The sequence below is a fragment of the Archocentrus centrarchus genome, unplaced genomic scaffold (genome assembly GCF_007364275.1).
Source record: "Archocentrus centrarchus isolate MPI-CPG fArcCen1 unplaced genomic scaffold, fArcCen1 scaffold_54_ctg1, whole genome shotgun sequence".
NCBI classification, from domain to species: domain Eukaryota; kingdom Metazoa; phylum Chordata; class Actinopteri; order Cichliformes; family Cichlidae; genus Archocentrus; species Archocentrus centrarchus.
The window spans coordinates 855232-875221 of record NW_022060276.1 but is presented as its reverse complement, the minus strand read 5'-3'; the positions used below and the strand labels follow the sequence as shown (position 1 = coordinate 875221).

Sequence of the window (19990 nt, the reverse complement as noted above, 5' to 3'; positions counted from 1 at the left end):
ACAAAAGTATCAGCTGAGTGTCTTTGTCTACATTTGGACAAAAGCCAACAGGTAAGAGATAGACATTATGGCCCAGTTTCCCATACAGGGATTATGTCTAATCCTGGACTAAATACTTTTTCCTATTGTGGTCTTCATTTACTTTTTCCTTTTAGTCTAGGACCATGCTTAATCCATGACTGGGAAACCAGCTGTACAATTTTAAAGGGAGCTATATGTGCATCTTGTTTTTTTAAAAGCTGAATTCAGTGCACTCAGACGTTTAGCATTGCTGTTCAACAGTGGTTATACAGTTTCACCTTTAGGGGACTAAACTGTGGCCCCTGTGGAACTGTATAACATTTCTATAGCCCCAGCTATACAGGTGCAGTATGTGCTTTCACGAGTGCTATGAGTGAAACCCTCAGGGTACATGTAAAGATGTAACCATACAAAGAGCAGATTAACATGATGGATGGTTTTTGTGCAGTACCTGTGCAGACTCTGTGCTGCTCTGGGCTGTGATGGAGATGTAAGGTTTGGAGGCTGTGGAGCAGGTCGAAGTTCTAGGCGGCACTGGAGGAGGGGTTTTTTTATAGGTGGTGATGCAAGATGAAACTAAAAAGAACATGAAGAAATAGGAAGAGGAGGACAGTAAATATTAAAATTCTTTTTTGTTTATACAAAGGAATAACACTTGAGGTAACTATGTCTACAACCAAAGTTTCCTTTTGTAATACTAATTTTCAATTGAACCAGAGCTAAAAATGTATCAAGACTGTACAATCCTATATATTTTAAAGTAAAAATTAGAAGAAAAAATTAGAGCACAAAGCTGGTATCTGTTCATTGACACTGTAATATAAGAGCACTGTGTATGTGCAGTTTTGGCTGAATGTGGCTGGAGTAGATGAGTATAAAGCCCAAGAACATGTTTAGAAAACAGTGTGTACCATTTTGTACAACATGATTATGTTTCCTTGTAACTGTAACAAAAAAGGTGTGAAACAGACTTTGAGGTGAACTATACTTCCAAAAGTATTTGCTCATCTCCTTCCACACGCATATAATCCAGAGGGTTTAATATGATGTGGGCCCACCCTTTGCAGCTATAACAGCTTCAGCTCTTCTGGGAAGGCTTTCCACAGGTTTAGGAGTGTTTATGGGAATTTCTGACCGTTCTTCCAGAAGCACATCTGTGAGGTCAGACACTGATGTTGGAGAGAAGGCCTGGCTCACAGTCTCTGCTCTAATCCATCCCAAAGGTGTTCTATCAGGCTGAGGTCAGGACTCTGTGCAGGCCAGTCAAGTTCTTCCACACCAAACTGGCTCATCCATGTCTTTATGGAGCCGCTTTGTGCACTGGTGTGCAGTCATGTTGGAACAGGAAGGGGCCATCCCCAAACTGTTCCCACAGAGTTGGAGCATCAAACTGTCCCAAATGTCTTGGTATGCTGAAGCATTAAGAGTTCCTTTCAGTGGAACTAAGGGGCCGAGCCCAACTCCTGAGAAACACCCCCACACCATAACCCCCCCTCCACCAAACCTTACACCTGGCACAACAAAGTCAGACAAGTACCGTTCTCCAGGCAACAGCCAAACCCAGACTCATCCATTGGACTGACAGATGGAGAAGCGTGATTCGTCATTCCAGAGAATACGTCTCCACTGCTGTAGAGTCCAGTGGTGGCGTGTCTTACACCACTGCATCCGACGCTTTGTATTGAGCTTTGACATCTAAGGCTTGGATGCAGCTGCTTTTTCATGGAAACCCATTCCATGAAGCTCTCTGCACACTGTTTTTGAGCTGATCTGAAGGCCACATGAAGGTTGGAGGTCTGTAGTGATTGACTCTGCAGAAAGTTGGTGACCTCTGTGCACTATGACCCTCAGCATCCGCTGGCTCTTTTCTGTCATGACTGAGTTGCTGTTGTTCCCAATCACTTACACTTTGTTATAATACCACAGTTGACTGTGGAATATTTAGTAGCAAGGAAATTCATGACCAGCCTTGCAGCACAGGTATCATCCTATCACAGTACCACACTGAGATTCACTGAGCTCCTGAGAGCGACCCATTCTTTCACAAATGTTTGTAGAAGCAGTCTGCAATCTTGATTTTATACACCTGTGGCCATGGAAGTGATCAGAACACTTGAATTCAATGATTTGGATGGGTGAGTGAATTATTTTGGCAATATAATGTCTGTTTTCTCATGTGTGCTCAGTCAACAGAGAGGTTTAAATAAACCTCTGCTTTATTAAAAGGCATTGCACACAATGGATTTGATGGCATAGGTGATGGCATAGGTGAGAATACATGGTGTCCAACACAGAGTTTGCATCTGAATCAACTTTTTGTGACAGTCTTCTTATCAGTCAGCTGATCGATCCGCTCTGGAAAAAACTGTAACAGGAAAAAATGACCTTGAAGTAGAGTTCAATGTTGAGATGCCAGGAGCTTCAAACACTAGCCAACTGACAGTGTTTCCAGTGAGAACAGTGACTAGAATCACATCTGCAGATCTATTGGAAAGACATCAGTATGAACTCAAAGCAAAGTAGAAAAGTCTACTACAAGTCTTACTCACCCAGTCACACATATTTATACAGTACTTGTGTCTATACCTAAACATTTATCTACACACACCTATGGATGCATTGGGAGCATATGGTGGTATGCTTTGAATGTAGTCTGTCGCAGCGTTAATCAAGTCGGTCCATTTTCAGAGAAGCAGGACAGAGACACAGTAAGCTTAGTACTGAAGTCCTGCGAATCTCCCAGAAAGCAGGAGTATAACCAGCAGGAATTGATTATCAAAAACTTTTTCTAATGGTAATTTTGAAACAGGCTGGTGATTCCTGGGGGAACTAGCATCAAGATTCAGTTCTTTAAGTAAAAGAAGATCTCAGCATGCTTAAAGTAGGAAGGAACACAACCTTGCCTCAGTGAGGGCCAGTGCTTGTAAGAGATCCAAACATGACAGAGGGAGGGAAGAACTGTAACGCTGATGAGGGTTTCATCTTTTCCACTTATTTACAAAAGGATTAAGAAAGACCTTACAGTCACTATCAGAGGCTATCAACACATGCTGAGGTGGGGAAGAAACAATGCAATTAATGGTGCAAGCCAATGTTCATTAAAAGAGTTTATCATCAGAAGAGGCTGAAAAATTAAAAAGAGAAAAACTTAAAAATAACAGAGTCAGTGATAAGGTGCCTGTGCCTAATACAAACTTGAGAAAAAGAAGCAGTAAAAGAGACTGATTTATGGTCACTGACAGAAACCTTGTTTACATGCAGATGATTGACTCTAACACCATAACTGAAGACCAAAGTGTGTCCTGCAACATGAGCAGTCCAGATCCATGTTGAGCAAAGTGAAGAGTCCAAGATGCTCAGGAACTCCTCAGCACAGCTGTCTGATGACAGCTGTGCTGAGGAGTTCCTTCATGTTGAATGTTGAAATCCAATCACAACGATGATCTGCTCAATTTAATTGTAGCAGATGAAAGTCTTGAAAGTCTGAGAGACAAACTGTAGTGGACCCAGGTGGGTGATATATTAAAATACCATGCAAAGTTTGATCTTTGTCAAAATCATCTCAAAAGACCTATAAGAGATTGCAGAGCCTGTGTGCAATCTCTTGGACATTTCTGAGGTGACCATATCCAGCAGCTCCTTTAGATTACCCCAGAACAAAAAACTTGTGACATCTGCAAATAATACAAATTTTAATATATCAGATACTTTACAAATGTCATTTATATAACTAATGAATAGTTTTGGATGCCATATGCAATGTCCAGGCATGATGGGGATTATTCTCTCAACTTCACAAATCACCTAAATCATTTTCCCCCCATTGCAATAAACCCCCCTGGTGCCATACCATTCCAGTTTATCAATAAATATGTCATGTTTGATAGTATCAGATGCTTTTTTAAGATCTAGGAATACTCCAGCTGCATAATGTGTCTGGTCTACGGCAGGGATCCTCAACTCCAGGCCTCGAGGGCCGGTGTCCTGCAGGTTTTAGATGTATCCCTGATCCAACACACCTGAGTCAAATATAGAAGTCATTAGCAGGACTCTGGAGAACTTGACTGCATACTGAGGTGGTAATTCAGCCATTTGATTCAGGTGAGTTGGATCAGGGACACATCTAAAACCTGCAGGACGCTGGACCTCGAGGCCTGGAGTTGAGGATCCCTGGTCTACGGCATTTGTAATCGCCTCGATTGATTCACTGAATGTGATGTTGGGCTGCTCGATCTGAATCCATATTGACTGTCAGAGAGTAATTTATGTTCATCTAAGAATCTGTCTGATCACTTATTAAACAGTTTATCTAGGATTTTGGAGGACTATGTTAGTAGGCCTGTAACTTGTGAAGTGGTGGCTGTCCCCAGTTTTATACAGCACCACAACTTCACCAAGCTCAGCTGATAGGTTGCAGGCATGACCTTCTTGACTATTTTTATATCAACATCAGTCAGTGGATGTTTTGTATTTACACTGTATTTACTGTATTTACAATATTTGTCTCTTTCCTCCACTGCTGTGAGGACTGTTAGGATTCCTCTCCCATTACAGTCTACAGATGGCAGCGGCTCAGGAATTTTTCCTGCCAGATTTGGTCCAGTGGTTACAAAATAACTCTTAAAACTATTGACCACATCAACAATATTGTCCTTTATGATATCATTATCAATACAATATTGAGGATAACATTGTTGTCTGGAACTATTTGTAATAATACTATTTAATGTATCCCATATTCCCTTAATAATGTTTATTACTGTTCAGTATTTTACTACAGTAGTCCTTTCTACCTGCCTGTACAATATTGGTGAACTTACTTTTGGATTTGTTGAGATACATCAGATATTTCAGAGTGTGCCATGCAAACTGATGTGTCATCTCACATGTGTACTCATTCTCCCAGTGTATGCTGACCATCAGTTCTTGTGCAGTCCCTGAATGCTTCTGATGACCACCACTTTGGCTTGTTCTGATGTTCAGTTGAGTCTAATAAATAATTGACATTTTGGTGCCCATGTGTTTTCCCTGATTCATCAGCTGTATGTTTTCTGGTCTGAATTCTGAGTCCTCTCATGTCAGTTATGGCATCCTGACAATGTTCACCATTTTCAGATGTTATCAGCTGATTATATGAGTATTATCAGTTACATAGACATCACTAATAGACTTACACTGTACCTATTAGTAGTATTTAATCAGGGGTGGTGCATTATAGCTATTTCTGCAGAAATTCAAACATGGTGTGTACCAAAATTGTTTTTTTTTTTTTGGTCGCTTCCTTTAAGGGTCATCACAGCGGATCATCTGCTTCCATCTCACCGTATCCCTAGTATCCTCCTCTGTCACATCAATCCTCTGCCTGTCCTCCTTTACTACATCCATGAATCTCCTCTGTGGCCTTCCTCTTTTCTTCCTGCCTAGCAGCTCTATCTTCAACACTAGCCCATCTCAGCCTTGCCTCTCCCAACTTGAGCTGTCCCTCTGATGTACTCATTTCTAATCTTGCTCAAACATCTCGACAAAGGCTCTTGACCGAACATCTGCACGTGCCAAGTGCGGAGGGAGAAAGGAGTAGGATTTCTGAGTGCTTGAATAATCTTGTCACATCCTCAAAGTGGAAATACACAATGATACTTAACTTGAATGTTTTTAAATCTTTGAATTGTTTTTTAGTCATCTGAAGTAATTTTTCAAAATGTCAGAAAATATGGAAGCATTTTCATACTGTCAGTCCAGAGTATGCTAATCAGCTTTATGTCATAATAAATGCACATGCTCTGTGTCTGCTACAGCTGTATAACTTCATGGTCCCTACACTGAACACAGCTGAAAAGGCTGATACAGGATTAACAGTTACAAAAATCACCAGTAGACTGCTCTCAGCTGAAAAGCTGTGAGCATGAGCAATAATCTTAAAATAGCAACTTTAATAACAGTGCGCAGCATTATAACAATAAGACTGAGCTCAGTCTGAGTTCTCTATGATGTTAACAGAAAAGCTGAAAGTGTGATTAAGTCCAGTTGTTGCTTTTCTCTGATTAGTTTTCCATGTGGATCAGAGTTGTTAACTGGAGGCAAAATCTTGAATTTACGACTTTACCCATAAAGCACTTATGGGTACTATAAGCAATGTGCTCCTTTTATAATTAATTGTATTTTATTGACAAAATTACCCCACCATTCCTGCTTGGAAACTGACAGACTGGATGGAAAAGCAGCCAATCTAAAGGAGCAAGTTTACCTGTGGAGGAATTTTGCTGACATTTTTGAAAATTTAGAGATGTTCCAATTCGTCAACAAATCTTCCACTATTCAGTCATTAAACTGAATTGAATTCTTTACTGTCACTATCTCCTGTGCTTCAGCTCAGTCAACAGTGAAATGCAGCTGCTCCTACACTCGAGAGAGTTTTACTCTCAGTAAGACGTTTACCTGGATAAAAAAAGGAAATATTTCAAATGAGTGTACATAAACAAAATGAAAAAGAGGATTAAAAGAACAGCAGCATATACAACATAACATGCATGATGCAGGTGTAGTCACCAGTGTAACCAAGGCACTCCTTCAGCTTTCAGGCCCCTCTTCTGTGGAACCAGTGGTACTGCATTTGGTTACTTTTGTCGTGTTACACTTTGTACAACTGCAACAGCAGCTTTGCGATGCACAGTCACGGCTGATATCAATATGCACTGTGTTTAAGACGACTCCTGCATATGTTCATTTAAAATTAAATATCCGAGATGTATGAATTGAGGTGTGTGAGATGTTTTACTGTAAAAGTTGTGAGTGCCATCATGCTCCGGCAGCATTATGGTTCACCATGAAACAGGAAGATATTGTTGAGGGCCTAGGAAAGCTTGAAAAGCCATGAAACCACTTATGTGGTAAAAATCTTTGGATATTTATTTGTCTTGCCTGCAGGAAAGCCTGAAGCCTAAAACATCCTGGAGCATTTGAACCTGGAGGAGGGATTGGTCATTGGGTGCAAAGAAGAACAAGCTCCACTTGTTGGCTGCAAAATAACTACTGCTACTATAAAGCAATATTAGAAAAACTACAAATCTGTGCTGTCCACAGTTGTCTGTGTGCCTGGGGGTATTATACTTACCTAACTTACCTATGTCTATGTTGTCTGAACATGTATGTTCAGATTAGTTGAACATACATGCAGTTGTTACAGATGAGTGGACCTCGTCTCCTCCACCTCTGCCTATTGAGTACTTAGAAATAAAGATTGAGTGCTGGCTGTAAAACTGCCATGGGGCTAAACCTGGAGCATGAGGACAATCTTATGAGTGAGGTTTTTACCCTGAATATGTAAATTTACAGAAATAAAAGCCTCCCTCTGACTTTGTTGGATCAGCCTTTCACAGCAGTAAGCCTGTCTCCTCTCCCCTACCAGAGTCTGGAGACAGTGTGTTTCAGCACAGTTTGCAGGTTGCTCTTGGACAGGGTCAGGGCAGCTCATCACATGGTTTTTACTGCATCAGCAGAAAGCTAAAGGTTCACTGATATTTGTTTTAGAAGTACCAGTTCCTTTGACTGATGCATGACTTTGAATAAGTTCAGATTTTTTTAAATATAATTAAGAATACTACAAATAATGCTGCATTAATAATAAAGTAAAATGCAGATTAGTGCTGGTAGCCATACAATATGTGCATATTGTTTATTCTTTACTGCTCCTAAAAGTACATATAGAGAATGTGGTAATGACAAGATGGTATTTTGCAAGGTCTCAAATGTACTTTAGTATGAGGGGCACGCCATACAAGCAAGGCCTCGTCAAATCCAACATGTACCAAAGCACAGCAATCTCTCTTCTTTTCTTAATCTTAGACAGCACTCTGTCATAAAGCCTGTTTGGATCCATCCTTTACAGCACTGCCATCTTGTGAAGCAGTTGGTTATTGTCATACTCATAGGAAACTTTAGCTGTCTCCATTTTACAGGCATCTCCTGTTAAAAATGACTTGAGCTGGGCGAGCTGAGAGGCAGCAGCTTTTTACTGGTGGTTTGTGGACATGGTCCAGAATGCTGCAGTGAGGCTTCTCTCCAGGTCCTCTAAAAGGCCCCGTGTAAACTGTACATTAGCTCCCCATAAAGTTTAGGGTTCAATTTAAGATTTTGGTGATCATTTTCAGAGCTTTTTATGGTCAGACAGCTCAATTTATTAATGAACTACTACATCCACATGTAAGTACATCCATATGTATTAGTCCTCTGAGCTGATCAGAGCTTGTTGGCTGTACCTAGGTCCAGGTTATAAGGACAAAAGGAGACTGTTTGTGGGACTTGCTTCCATTGGACTAAAAATCTGCAGACACTGTTGATACCTTTACAAAGAAGTGAAAGACCCACCTGTGCAGGCTTGCTTTTATTTAGCTCTATCTATTTATACAATTTTAACTGTTGTATCTAACTTTATATTGTAAAGCACTTGGTGACTTTTATTGTTGAAAAGCATGATATAAATAAACTTTACTTAGTTCTTTTCACAGACTCAGCCATTAGAATTCTTGGTCTGCTTCTATTTTACTGACATATATTTGTCAAAAAACTATGGCAAGTTATTGTCTTAGCTCTCAAGGCTTTTTTTTTCTGTCCCCAAAGTCTGAATAGAATTTGAAGGCATTCAAATTTGACTGAAATAAGCTGCAAAATCAACTATATCTGGTTGGTCACACTAAAATGTTTCCTTGACCTTACTTTGATGAATGTCTCAGCATGGAGCATGACGTACATTTGGCATCTGTAACAGCTACACTTGCAGGTCCCTCTGATGCTCAGACACATTTATCTCCAACTTGGCCAAGTGCCATTAGCTCAACTGACCTGTGTGAGTGTCAGCATCAATGTCAGGTCAACTCCTCTGCCACCTCCATCTGTGACTAAGCAGCCACCGATACCATGCAGGATATGGAACTGACTGTAAATAGCTCTGTTTGAAATGAATGCAGCTGTGCTGATCTGCAGTGTGTCATCACAAAACTAGACAGTCAAATTTTTACTAAGCAGTTTAAAACCCCAAAATACAGCATTTGCAGTTATTATCTGTAAGGTGATGCAATTGTGTGGATGATAATATCTGCTAAATAACTACTCAGCAGATATTATCATCCACAGGAGTGTGGGATAAACCCAGCTCAATGGACGGGTGTATGAATTATATATAAACAAAACTGTCCCCCCATATTTTAACCAGGAAATCCCTTGGGAACGGACAATGCAATCTAACTGTAGAACTGCCTCAAAGACCCACAAAGGCCTCATACTCAGCAGAAACCTGTTGAAAAGATGTTGAAAGGAAAATTTGCCAGATGTCTGAACAATGTTGAGATTTGACTAAAAAGTTAAAAAGTTTGTCGTTAAAAATATATATATATATACACAAAAAAGACATTTTAAATCTGTATTTTGTTTAAAAAGACTCAAAGGCTGTCACTTCTCAACACTCTGGCAATGTGTTTGCATTTCTTCTCCTCCCTCCATTTGTGTTATTTATCAAATTTAGTCTTCTGTGTTCTGAAAAAAACAACTTTTCACTTTTCAGGCAAAATTTAGGGGAGAAGGGACGTCTTTTTGAACACTATGACTGACAGACAAGAAAACGGTGTCCATGGATGTCTAATCTTTAGTGTCTTTGGATGAAATAGCTATAAAGCCAACTGCTTTTGCTCTTTAGTAAATTTATACTGGTTAAAGTAATTTATAGACAAGACTGTACAAACATATTAGAAACTTTAGACATTTGTTTGGATTCAAGTATGATCATTTGATGGCAAAGACTGTCAGGTTGTGTTGAAACAAAGTAAGTACCTTCATGAAGGTTGGAAGGTCGAGTGTGTAAATATACATACTACATAATATAAAACAAGAAATAATAAACTCATCTAAACTGGAGCCGGGCAGGTGCCAGAATATAACATAAACTATGGAGCAAGATACACACAGCAAAGTAAACAGTGACGACAGCATGACAAAGGACCAGGGAAGAACACAGGGCTTAAATACTAACAGGATAACGAGAGGGTCGCGAACAGCTGGAGAAACTGCTGGAAATAATTAAAAAAGACAAGACCAGGGGCCTGTTCCAGGAAGCAGGTTTACCTAATAACTCTGGTTTGTAACCCTAAAATGAGGAAACTCAGGTTTTCAGTTCCAGAAAGAGCTAACTCCAACCCTGAGTCAGTTGCCATGGTAACAGACCCTAACCTGTCTGACCCTCCCATTCACTTCCTCCTTCATAAAGTGTCTGTCAGAGCGTCAGAGGAGCGAATTCATCTGCAGACGTTTGTGTTTCTACGAGCTCTGAAATCCCAGTTAGACGTTAGTTTGTTATTTTGTAACATGAAGCTTTTACAGTCGTTCACTCGTCTGTAAGGATGGAGACAGCGATGATGTCACGCATTTATAATGAGGCAGCTGCAGCTGTCAGACTGTCAGTCAGTTCCTGTGAAACATTTACTGTAGTTACTGCAGCATCACTGTTACATCACACTGATCTGGATGAAGCTGCTGACACAGAACACACTGTGGATGGAAAAATGTCCGGATCCTGGAGATGATGGGAATGTTTGAGTGAAGATGAGGCTGAAATGATTTGAAGACTTGAAAACTGAACGAAATGGATTTAAAGTGACTGAAATGATGTCATTTTGAAAGTTACGGTGTCTGAAATTCAGAGTATGAATTTCCACATATTTTCCAGTGAAAATCACCAAAATCATTGATCATCGGCTCTATAAACGGATCCGTAAACCGTGTCCGAGTCCACCCGCGCAGCAGGAGGATCCAAATGGATCAAGATTCAGACCGGATAAGGTCCAGATCCAGTTCAGGCTCCAGTCATTTTCCAGCTCTGGATCCGTTCATAATGGCTTCATCTTCCCGACACGATCTGCATTCTTTAATTAAAATGTCTCAGCCTCCCAAAATGTGCTGAAATATTTAAAACCTATAAAGCTGAGACATTTATCAAAGCACGTTTGCCTTTATTGGTAAAACTTTACATTCATTACAGACTTGGAAATCTGCTCTGAATGTTTTCAGCTAAATATGAAACTATGACTGACCTCTGACCTCTAACAGTAACTCAGTGAACATCTCTGCTGTGGCTGTCAGAGAGCTGTCAGCTATCAGCTGATCCCAGATCAGATTAGAAACATTAAAGCAGTTTTTCTGCAAATCTCATTTTTATCCAGTAATGGCAGAAACAATGAAATCCTCAATTAAATACATGAATAAAGTGAAGCTGCTATTCCATCAATAGATTCCATTTTTACTGTACAATTATTTAAACAAATAACCATAAACTGAACTGTCATAAACTGCAGCAAAGACAGTTTTTATTAAATAAACTGACCTGAGGTCAGCTCCCCGGGGTCTGCTGCTGTCTCTAACACACAGGTCGCTCAGTAAACTCAGTCTGAGCTGTTTCTCCACAGTTTTATCTTCTCTTTCTGTCTCCTGCAGTTTGTCCGTCAGGCTCAATAATTAGATTTTATAAATCAAATGTAAAATCAGGATTCAGCTTCATCTGATGGAGATTCAGGTTATATAAATGATGACAGCAGATATTATAAAGAAATGAGATATTTGATAAACTTTTATTCTGTCTGTGATGATGTCAGAGTGGGTCAGGCTGATTAAAGTGACTCGTCATGCTCCACACTGACACGTGCGATCCTCCATCATCGGATTAAAATGGAGGCTCCGCCCTTTATTTACCTGTTGCCATGGTGAATCCTGGTGTCAGAGCTCCATTGATGATGGCTTTCTTTCCTTACTCACCCGCTAAATCAGGATGATCACACTCAGAGCTGATTGAACCAACTCTGATCAGCTGTTCTCAGAGTTGCTGATCTCAGAGTTGCTGATCTCAGAGTTGCTGATCTCAGAGTTGCTGTTCTCAGAGTTGCTGATCTCAGAGTTGATCAACTCTGAGTAGGTTTATAAACTCAGAGTTTGTTTCTTAAACTCAGAGTTTGGTGAACCTGCTTCCTGGAATAAGCCGCAGGAAGTAAAACTAAATACAGGGCAGACAAGGCTGAGACTGACAAAGTAAAACAGGAAACAAGTAGGCACGGGACAGAGACACAGACTTGTCACAACACTGGGAATAAACCTAAATACAAACACACGAGGCACGGGACATGACACAGAGGGACAAAACAGACAGTAGGACAATGGGAAATAGGAATTCAATACAAAAAAACTAAAACTAATAACAGGACTCTATAATGAACAAAGAATCAAAACCATATGCAAACTGGGAAACACAACAGAGGAACCTTAATGGAAACAGAAGCTCAGAGAAAAAAACACTGTGCTGAAGGCCCAGGACCATGACAAACCTATTACATGAAGGCTAATCATGAAGGCTTATTACATGGCTTATTACATGAAGGCTGATGTCAAGTGTGACCTCAGAAGCTGAATAGAGAACACAGAGAAGGCTGATGGGAGAAAGGACACAGAGATTAGCTGGGCTTACACAGCTCATCAGCCTTCTGAACTCAGACAAACCTCATTTTACTGAAACCTCTGGCTCCGCCTCCATCACTAGTTTAGCCACACTGATATTTACAACTCTCTTCTCTATTTGTCATAATTCACGTTCTCATTTACAACAAATGTTATCACACTTCAGTGTCACATTGCTCTTTCCCTTCACAGTATCTGGAAACTACAGCAGAAACCCTTTAAAGTGCAGAGGCTCCACTGACAGCTCTAATGGACTGAACCGTCAGCACCCAGGTCAGATCATCTCATTAAAAATTGCTATTGCTAGCTGAAACCTGGCTAAACAAGTCCATTACAGATAAGAATATTTCTTTAACCATTTATAAGGTTTTTCGTTACCGCCCTGGGAAAGGTGGTGGTGTTGCCATTTATGTAAAAAGCAACTTTCACATCACTCTTTTATCCTCTGTATCCATTCCAAAACAATTTGAATTTAAAGCCCTGAAACTAGAATACACTAAGAGTCAGTATATCACGGTTATAGGCTGTTATCGACCAGCTTCTGCTGTCTGCGATGAACTTCCTACTTTGTATAAATATCTAGCTGGCCTAAATAATAATGAATTTGTATTGTTAGGGGATGTAAATCTAGATTGGTTGACTACATCTTCAGAAAGCTTAAAATCTATTTGTGATTCTTTAAATATCACATAGTTAATTAATTACCCCACCCAACCTAATAAGAAATGCTCCACATAAATATACAGGGATAGACGTTTTTGAAAATGACCTTAGTGATCATTGTGTGATAGGTGCAGTTCGAAACCTTAAACGGCCGAAGCCACATATCTTGACCAAAAGAGATCTAAAACACCTAAGTGAGTAAGCTTTTGTTCATGATGTGCCGCAATTTGAATGGAACAGGATCTCTCTTTTGATAATGTTGACCTAGCCGGGCAGTACTTTCATGAAGAGTTTTTAAGACTAATAAACAAACAAACATGCTCCTACACGTGAAGTTAGGGTGAAGGGCCGAAATAATCCCTGGTTCTCCCCAGATATTGGGGCACTGCTCAAACAAAGAGATGCAGCTTGGGCTTAGGCAAGAAAAAACAACAGAGGATGGCTGGCTCTGTTTTAGGAAATTGAGAAATAAATGTACCTCACTAATTAGAAAAGTCAAAGTTTTTTCTTTCAGAGATGACAAAAAATCTAAATGATCCAAAGAAATTCTGGAAAACAGTAAAATCAGTTTCTGATCAAGCGCCAATGAGTGACTTTCCAAATTTTGTACTGAAAGAAAGCAAAGCTGTGTCTGATAAACTAGCCATTCTAAGTTATTTTAATGAACTTTTTATTTTTGTTGGCTCTCTATTTGATGACTCAAATTCAATTGGCCCAAATGTAAATACTGACACACTGTTTCTGAATAATAATTGTAACACTTCCACTTTTAACTTTGCTCCTTTATGTACAGCTGAGGTTCTCAAAGAGTTGAAAAACAGACACCAGGAAAACACCAGGGCCAGATAATCTGGATCCTTTTTTTCTGAAGTCTGCAGAGTTTATAGCAGAGCTCACATCTTCAACCTAATCACTAACAACAATCCTAGGGTCTGGAAATCAGCTTTTGTATTGCCTCTATTTAAGGCTGGGGAGTCATCAGAAGTTATCAACTGCAGACCAATTTCTAAATTATGTATTTTGGCAAAAGTTTTTGAAAAATTACTTGCAGACCGGTGAACGATTTTTTTAGATACAAATTCTATTCTACAAAATGATCAGTCTGGTTTTAGAAAAAAGCAGAGCACAGTTACTGCCACTTTAAAGGTTGTTAATGATCTTATCCAAGCACTTGAAAGCAAAAAACACTGTGTTGCTTTGTTTATTGATCTATCTAAGGCATTCGACACAGTAAATCAAACACTATATTGATTAAAATTTTGCACAGGATTGGGCTTTCACATCAGGCTACCTAGTGGGTGGCTGATTACTTGTCAAACCGAACCCAGAGAGTTCAATGGGCTGGCTCCACGTCAGCACTTCTTACAATTACAAATGGAGTAGCACAGGGCTTGGACCACTTTTATTTTCTATTTATATAAATAACTTGTGTGATAATTTGTCAGATGTTTTTTTATCATTTTTACACACATGACTTGGTAATCTATTGCTATTCCTCTTCACTTCTGCATGCCATAGAGCTTTTACAGTCAATGTGGTTCAAACTCATTTACATACTCTGAAGTTGGTTCTGAATGTGGATAAGATGAAAGCAATGGTCTTCTCCCACTCCAGAACACTATCAGAGATCCCCCTATTGCTTACCACAGCTCTAGGTGTACAAATTGACTTTGTCACTAACTATAAATACCTTGGTTTTATATTGGTTGGTATTAGGTTGTTGTGCTGCAGATTTTCTGCCCAGGTCCCTTTTGCAAATTAGATCTGGATCTCAACTGGGTTTTACCTGGTTAAATAAAGGAATTAAAAATAAAATGTTAAAAAAAAAATTCAGCAACCATACACTGGTTTACTGATGTGTCTCCCCTGTAGCCAAGCACAAGTCTTAAAGCTATTTTTTACACCTGTGCTTCAGCCCCAAACTTTCCTAGATATCACCCAAGAAGTACACACATTCTTGGATTTGTCTTTAACCTGCAAACTCCCAACTGCAAAGTTTGTGTGAATGTTGTATGCAGTCAATGAGGAAATAACGACGCTTTCCACACTTACAACTAACTGTTTTAAACCTGCTCTATTCACACAGCTCTGGTAGTTTGATCCCTGGCTGCTCCAGTCTGCATGCTTTGGGCAAGATACTGAACCCCAAGTTGCTCTCCAATGTGTTAATCAGTGTGACTGTCAGATAGAAAGCACTTAGGTGTAAAAAGAATGTGTGTGAATGGGAGAATGAGACATGTTGTCTAAAGTGCTCTGAAGGCTCAAAGTAGAGTAGAAAAGCGCTATATAAGAACCAGTCCATTTACCATGTGTGTGGAAAAGCTTCAGACTTGATTCTTTGAAAGTTTTCTATCTGCTAACTCCAAAGCACTATGCTCTAATTATTGTCACTGTCACAAGTGTAGGAGCATCATGTTTTGCAAAAGTCACATTTTAAAATGCAATCAGTCAGTCAGTCAGTCAGTCACTCAGTCAGTCAGTCAGTCAGTCAGTCAGTCAGTCAGTCAGTCAGTCAGTCAGTCAGTCAGTCACTCACTCAGTCACTCAGTCACTCAGTCAGTCAGTCAGTCAGTCACTCAGTCAGTCAGTCACTCGGTCACTCAGTCACTCGGTCAGTCAGTCAGTCAGTCAGTCAGTCAGTCGGTCACTCAGTCACTCAGTCACTCATTCAGTCAGTCAGTCAGTCACTCAGTCAGTCACTCAGTCAGTCAGTCCCTCAGTCACTCAGTCAGTCAGTCACTCAGTCAGTCATTCAGTCACTCAGTCAGTCATTCAGTCACTCACTCAGTCAGTCACTCACTCAGTCAGTCAGTCACTCACTCAGTCAGTCAGTCACTCACTCACTCAGTCAGTCAGTCACTCAGTCAGTCAGTCGCTTGCTGGGTCATCAGATAACCCAGTTCAGCAAACACTGGAGCAACTTTTATTACATGTGTGCCTGTCTGAGTCTGTGACCATGCATCCTTCTTGTTAACTGTAAGCAGACTCAAATGTAGGTCAACTCCAGTTGAGCATTTAAAACAAAAAAAGAGCAACATTAGGTCCCCTGTGGCACTCTGGCATGTTCTCATCTAAATACCACACATGAAGACTGCCTTTCTTGCCTTTTCCAAGCTTATCTTTATAAGATTTCTGGTTCATTGTTGGTTCATTGCTGCAATTCACAACAGATTTATCCCGAAGCATTTTATAATTCTTTTCCTGTTGTGTGTGTGTGTGTGTGTGTGTGTGTGTGTGTGTGTGTGTGTGTGTGTGTGTGTGTGTGTGTGTGTGTGTGTGTGTGTGTGTGTGTGTGTTAGACAGCACTATGGTTTATTACACTGTGAACACAGAGCAGGACGGTGGCTAAACCAGTGTACACTACTCATGGATTTAGCTTTTTAACTAAACAGTTTTAGTAATTCATGTCATTTATGCTATGACTCAATTTAGAGATTTTATTTTTGCATTTTCAAGGTAGAATATTTTTCTTTTTATTCATTAAATTACTAGTACCAGTACAAGTACCCAGCATGTGTTTGTAATGGGAAAGTTGCCCATTGGTGCACATGTACACCCTATATATGATATACTTCCACCACTGTGGATGACGGCTGCCTTTCCAGTAGAGCTGTAGTACTTAGTGTTTTCTTTTCACTTTTCTCTTACTTTATATTACTCTCGTAACTCTTTTCACTCATATCGCATGGATAGTTTTAACTCTAAAATTCAAACTGGAGCCAGCAGGTCCTCTCTTACTCGAGAGAGGATCTGCTGGCTCTGAGAACAATGGGACGAGCTGGGATACGACACCCCATCCTGGCAAAGGTCAGGAGGAGACCCAGGGCCTGCAATGCCGGGGCTGAGCTAAAGGCTCGACTAGCGGACAACCGGACATGGTTAACCCGCCTCGTACTGGATGCTAACATGGATCTGTGGGGATTCACTGCTGTGAGAGCTGACAGAGACACTAAAGCCTGTGGTAAAAGTGTGTGTGTGTGTGTGCTGGTGTAACCCAGGACATATCTCCATAAAGACGGTCTTATGTTGCCCTGACTTGGAGCCGTTAGCCTGCGGTCATATTATTTTCCAAGACGCAGCCACTGCATGTGAGAGAATTCACTCTGTCACAGCAAGGCTGCAGACACAGCATCCTGAGGCATTTATGTTCATTTCTGGAGACTTTATTCATGCTGCTTTGGACTCTACTTTGGCTGCTTTCTAGCAGGTTGTGGACTGTCCAACAAGGAACAACAGGACAATTGACTTGTTATATGCCAGTGTGAGGAATGTAGTAACCTCCCCCCATTAGGGAAGTCTGACCACAAACAGGTTTTCCTACAGCCACAGTACACCCCCCTGGTTCAAAAGCAGCCTGCAACAATCAGGAGATGGTCCCCTGAAATGGAAGATGCCCTCAGAGATTGTTACAACACCATAGACAGGGATTTGCTGCTGAGCCCACACTGAGAGGACATAGAGGGGATGACACACTGGCTAGTGGATTATCTCCATTTGGTTGAGAACTGAAGAAGCCTTTTGGATGAGAGGTGAAACATCTTCAAGAAGCAAAAAGAAGTCCATCGCCTTTTTTCAAGCTCCAGAGACGACTGTGACCTGGATGACTGAGAGCCTGCACTGGTTGGATATACAACTGGCATGTCAGATATACCGGTGGTCCAGTGTTCTGAGTTCTTTTAGTGATGTTCTGTTTTTGCTGCATATTTCAGGTTGTGCTTAGTTTGCTTGCTGTTTAGTTTCTCGGGTTATTGTTTTTTTTTGTATTATCCTCAGTTTTATTTGTTTGTATTTTGTTGTTATTTTGATTTCCCTGTGTTCAGGTCTTCCCGTGTCTTTGTGCTCCTGTGTCTGTTTCTCCCTGTGTCTTGAGCCCTTTTTGTATTCAGTTTCCCCTCAGTCTCTGTCCCTTGTGTTGTGGTGTCTCTTGTGTCTGTTATTCCTCGTGTTCTGTTAAGTCTGCATGTGCATTTTAGTTGCTCACTTCCTGTTTTATTTTGGCAAGTCCCGTGCTCACTGTGTGTTGTGTTGAGTTTTGCTTCCGGTGTTATTAGTTTTACTAGTTTTACTTGTTTCACCTGTTGTGCCCTGTTGTTTCCACTTGCCCTGATTTCCTAGTGTGTGTTAAGTATTTAAGGTCTCAGTGTTGTTTAGTTCCTTGTCACGTCCTCGTCTGCCTTGCCCTGAATGTTGGCTTATGCTGTGTGTTTTGTATTTCAAGTTTTTGAGTTCTCCTCCGTGAATCGCCACCTTATCGTGGTGGAGGGGTTTGTGTGCCCCAGTGATCCCAGGAGCTATGCTGCCCGAGGGCTTGTCCCCATGGTAGGGTCTCCCATGGCAAACTGGTCCTGGGTGAGGGTCCAGACAAAGAGCAGTTCAGAAGACCCCTATTATTGAAACAGCAAGGGAACAGTTTACCCTGCCCAGAATAGGGTTACCGGGGCCCCACCCTGGAGCCAGGCCTGGGGAGGGAGCTCGAGGGAGAACGTCTGGTGGCCGGGCATTAGCCTGTGGTGCTTGGCCGGGCGCAGCCCGAAGAGGTTACATGGGCCCGCCCTCCTGTAGGCCCACCACCCGCAGGAGGTGTCGTAGGGGTCGGGTGCAGTGTGTGTCGGGCGGTGGCCGAGGGCTGAGGCCCTGGCGGACCGATCCCCAGCTATCGAAACTGGCTATTGGGACATGGAATGTCACCTCTCTGGTGGGGAAGGAGCCTGAGCTAGTGCGTGAGGTTGAGAGATACCAGCTAGATATAGTTGGGCTCACCTCAACACATGGCCTGGGCTCTGGAACCAGTCTCCTGGAGAAGGGCTGGACTCTGTTCCAGTCCGGAGTTGCCCTCGGTGAGAGGCGGCGAGCTGGGGTGGGTATTCTTGTATCCCCCCGGCTTGCTGCCTGTACGTCGGAGTTTACAGCGGTGGACAAGAGGGTAGTTTCCCTGCGCCTTCGGGCTGGGGAACGGGTCCTTACTGTTGTTTGCGCTTATGCGCTGAATGACAGTTCAGAGTACCCACCCTTTTTGGAGTCACTGGGCGGGGTGCTGGAGAGTGCTCCATCTGGGGACTCCATAGTCTTGCTGGGAGACTTCAACGCTCATGTGGGCAATGACAGTGAGCCCTGGAGGGGCGTGATTGGGAGGAACGGCCTGCCTGATCTGAACCCGAATGGTGTTTTGTTATTGGACTTCTGTGCAAACCACAGTTTGTCCATAACGAACACCATGTTCGAACACAAGGATGTCCATAAGTGCACATGGCACCAGGACACCCTAGGTTGCAGGTCGATGATCGATTTTGTAATCGTATCATCAGATCTGCGGCCGTATGTTCTGGACACTCGGGTAAAGAGAGGAGCTGAGCTGTCAACTGATCACCACCTAGTGGTGAGTTGGATCAGGTGGCGGGGAAAGATGTTGGACAGACCTGGCGCACCTAAACGTATTGTGAGGGTGTGCTGGGAATGCCTGGCAGAAGCCCCAGTCAGGGAGATCTTCAACTCCCACCTCCGGCAGAACTTGGACAGCATTCCGAGGGAGGCTGAGGACACTGAGTCCGAATGGACCATGTTCCGCACCTCCATTGTTGAGGCTGCTGCTCAGAGCTGTGGCTGCAAGGTGGTTGGTGCCTGTCGTGGTGGTAACCCCCGAACCAGATGGTGGTCACCGGAGGTGAAGGGAACCATCAAGCTGAAGAAAGAGTCCTATCGGGCTTGGTTAGCCTGTGGGACTCCGGAGGCAGCTGACAGGTATCGGCAGGCCAAGCGGAATGCAGCTCGGGCAGTGGCCAAAGCAAAAACTCGGGTGTGGGAGGAGTTCGGTGAGGCT

At 41.8% G+C, this 19990-nt stretch overlaps 1 protein-coding gene across 1 annotated transcript in view; it reads right to left on the bottom strand.

Annotated features, from left to right (window-relative positions):
• Nucleotides 1–19990, bottom strand: part of LOC115777479 (disks large-associated protein 1-like) — a 93413-nt gene that overhangs the window by 34356 nt on the left and 39067 nt on the right. Inside the window, 1 exon segment of the mRNA XM_030725397.1 lies at nucleotides 473–597. Coding sequence (XP_030581257.1) covers nucleotides 473–597 — 125 coding nt within the window.